Source organism: Anarrhichthys ocellatus, unplaced genomic scaffold, assembly GCF_004355925.1.
Source record: "Anarrhichthys ocellatus isolate YVR2014 unplaced genomic scaffold, GSC_Weel_1.0 scaffold6178, whole genome shotgun sequence".
NCBI lineage: Eukaryota > Metazoa > Chordata > Actinopteri > Perciformes > Anarhichadidae > Anarrhichthys > Anarrhichthys ocellatus.
In genome coordinates, this window is record NW_022286152.1 from 1 (window position 1) to 3,042 (window position 3,042).

The window sequence follows — 3,042 nt, forward strand, 5'->3', positions numbered from 1 at the left end:
GCACATATACACACACACACACATATACACACACACACACACACACACACACACACACACACACACACAATGTGATTGTACCATGAAGTCTCTCAGCTTCAGTCGTCCTTGGCTGCAGTTGAAGAACGTGTCGTGCTGTTTGATGATCGTGCCCTCTGATTGGCTGAGCTCGGCGGCCTTCTTGGCAAACAGCGTAGGGTCGCTCACTTTGGCTTTGATCTCCACGTTGGACAGCATGACTCTACTGAGCATGTGCAGAACAAGAGGGACGACAGGAAGTCAGACAAGTTAACAATTTTATTTAAATACATTTAATGTCAATTCTATCTTAATTAAATTTTAAATAATTTTTGTTTAATCTTATTATATTTAAATATTACTTTTTTAAATATTTTATTATATATTTATGATATTTTTACTAAATCTTGACCTTAATTTGAAATATTAATGTATTTTCTGTGTGTTTTTCTTATTTATTTTTTAGTTATCATTTATTTTTTTATTTGTTTTAATTTTTTATATTACAAATGTAATAGTTTGTAGTATTCTCATTTCATTTATTTATATTTTACAGTTATCTATTTGTATTTATTTACACACAGTGTGTTTTAAATAAAAAATGTAAATAAACATTTTTATTTACTATATTAACTGATGGGTGGTAAAGAAAACACAATGCTTTTTATATAATTATTTTATAAATATTTATTTATTTAATTTGAATTACTCCTGCTGGTAAAGTGTCACTATTAAAAAATAAAAAGCTATTCTATAATCATATTTGTTTCATTCAAACAGACACCACCATGTTGTCCTCCATGTTGTTCTCATTCGTTGTCACCACAGAAGACCCGCCTCTCAACTCATCCGATTGGACGATGTGGAAAATAAACCCGCCAATCACGGCGGAGAACAGACGTTTTTCCTTCAACTCAATGCGTTAGCTAGCTAGCTTGTTAGCTACCCAGCAACTGAGCTAACACTGATGCTAAACCCTAAATGTCGTATTAAACATGGCGGATGGTTAACTAGCAACACAAAGCGTGGCTCATATTAATAAAAATGAACCGTGTAAGAAGTAAAGTGTGTTGTTTTACCTGTTCCCGGTGTCTCTGCCGCTGCTGCTGCTGGGTCTCCGAGTGTCAGCGCTTGGTTTTCCCGCGAAACACTCCCTCTGGGGTGGAGCATCAACGACGTGTCTGAGAGCGGCTGACTTCATACGAAGGGGCCGGGAGAAGACACCAAACTGACCGCAGAGCAGCCACATTTACACAGAGGGTCCTCCTCATGGATGGTCCGCCTACAGTCTATCAGAGACGATCTACGCATGTGCAAAGGAAAAACAGGAAACGGAAACAAAGACGTCTTACTCCGTTTCATATATTTTGCACTAAAGTAACAGCATCATGGCTGACTTCTAAAAAAAGTACTTTCCAAATTTGAAACTTCAAAACAAAGTCACCAAACTCCTTAGCTCTTCCAAATCGTAACACTTTATAATAATAATAGTATAATTCTCAAAAACATGATGAAAACACATCAGGTGATATCACTTTTTCTCTTTTATTTGCTTGAAGTGTAAGGCACTGCAAAACTATAATAATCATTATCGTTATTGTTGTTTTATGCCAAGTCAGTAAACCTTAAATTGTCTAAGCAGTAAATAGTAGACTGTTACTTCCAGAACCAATGTGTCACCCTATTTATTGCATTTACAATAATACAAATACAAAGACCATTCTTTAGCTTTGTGAGTCCGTTAAGTCATCAAACATCTTCTCATCAGCAGCTTTCAAGGCACACAATGGTTCCGCTACTTGTCTTTAGTCTCAGTGAAAAGGAGGAAGCCAACAGTTCAAACTTCAATCATTGGGATCTTGCAAATTACACAGCTACGTTTTAAAAGTAGCCCATGCATTGACTTGGGACTGGTGCTAATTATTCCACACCAGGGACAAATAAACCACATGTACCAGTCAGGATAATCACTATCTCCTGTGATGAAGTCAGCAGTCCGTCAGTCATGAGCTTTTTCTGCTTTATTGCTCCACACCGGCTTGCGTTTCTCGATGAAGGCCCGGATCCCCTCTTGTCCGTCTCTTAGAGCCAGGTTGTCAACCATCACCCTGGAGGCGGTGGCGTACGCTGCGTCTCGGCCTTGAGCCATTTGTCTTTTCAATAGAAACAAAAAGGAGTGCAGTGGAGGGAATATATTAAAACGGGTCGTCAGGAACCGTCTCAAGCATCCCAGGGCTTTAAATCAAAATAAATAAAATCTGTCTGTAGTCTGAAAACTCTCACCTCTGGAAAGTGGCCTTGCCGAGCGCCACCACAGGCCGGCTAGCCTGACACACCCGCTGGGCGATGGCGAACGTCTCCTCCTCCAGGCGCTCCTCTGGCACAACTTTACTGATCAGACCGTGCAGCAAAGCATCGTGGGCTGAGATGGGAGCTCCCGTCAACAGCATCTCCATCGCAACCTAATAAAAAAAAAGAAAGAGGAAAGAATAAGTGTTTATTAATAAGAGCTTCATACTAGAAGTGTCTTTCTACTGAAGTTCAGCTCTTACCTTCCGCGGCACAGATCTGCCGATGGCCACCGCCGGCGTCGAGCAGAAGAGGCCCACGTTGACCCCCGGGGTGGCGAAAGTGGACTTTTCCGTCGCGACGGCGACATCACAGCTGGCGACAAGCTGGCAACCGGCCGCAGTGGCGACACCGTCCACCATGGCGATCACCGGAACCGGTATGTCTTGAATCAGAGTCATCACCTGAAGCACAAGAGTCACACAGAAGCTGATGATGATGATGATGATGATGATGATGATGAGGGACAGAGACAGAAGAAAGAAAACAAACTCACCTCTGCACAGGTGTGAAACACCTTGGTGTGATATTCTCTGCCCTGAGCGGACGTCAGCTCCTTCAGGTCGTGTCCGGAGGAAAACACTGGACCTCTGGCTAACAACAGACGCACACATTAACACACACATTAACACACACACACACACACACACACACACACACACACACACACACACA

General features: G+C 41.7%; 1 protein-coding gene across 1 annotated transcript; it reads right to left on the bottom strand.

Moving 5' to 3' along the window:
- Positions 1-1,687: 1,687 nt before the first annotated feature.
- echdc3 (enoyl CoA hydratase domain containing 3) lies at positions 1,688-3,018 on the bottom strand. Its single transcript, XM_031842090.1, has 4 exons — positions 2,864-3,018; positions 2,571-2,771; positions 2,302-2,480; positions 1,688-2,171 (listed from the first exon to the last, which is right to left on the bottom strand). The coding sequence occupies exons 2-4, from the start codon at positions 2,766-2,768 to the stop codon at positions 2,018-2,020; spliced, it is 531 nt and encodes a 176-aa protein (XP_031697950.1). The 5' UTR covers positions 2,769-2,771; positions 2,864-3,018; the 3' UTR covers positions 1,688-2,017.
- Between the last annotated feature and the right edge of the window lie 24 nt (positions 3,019-3,042).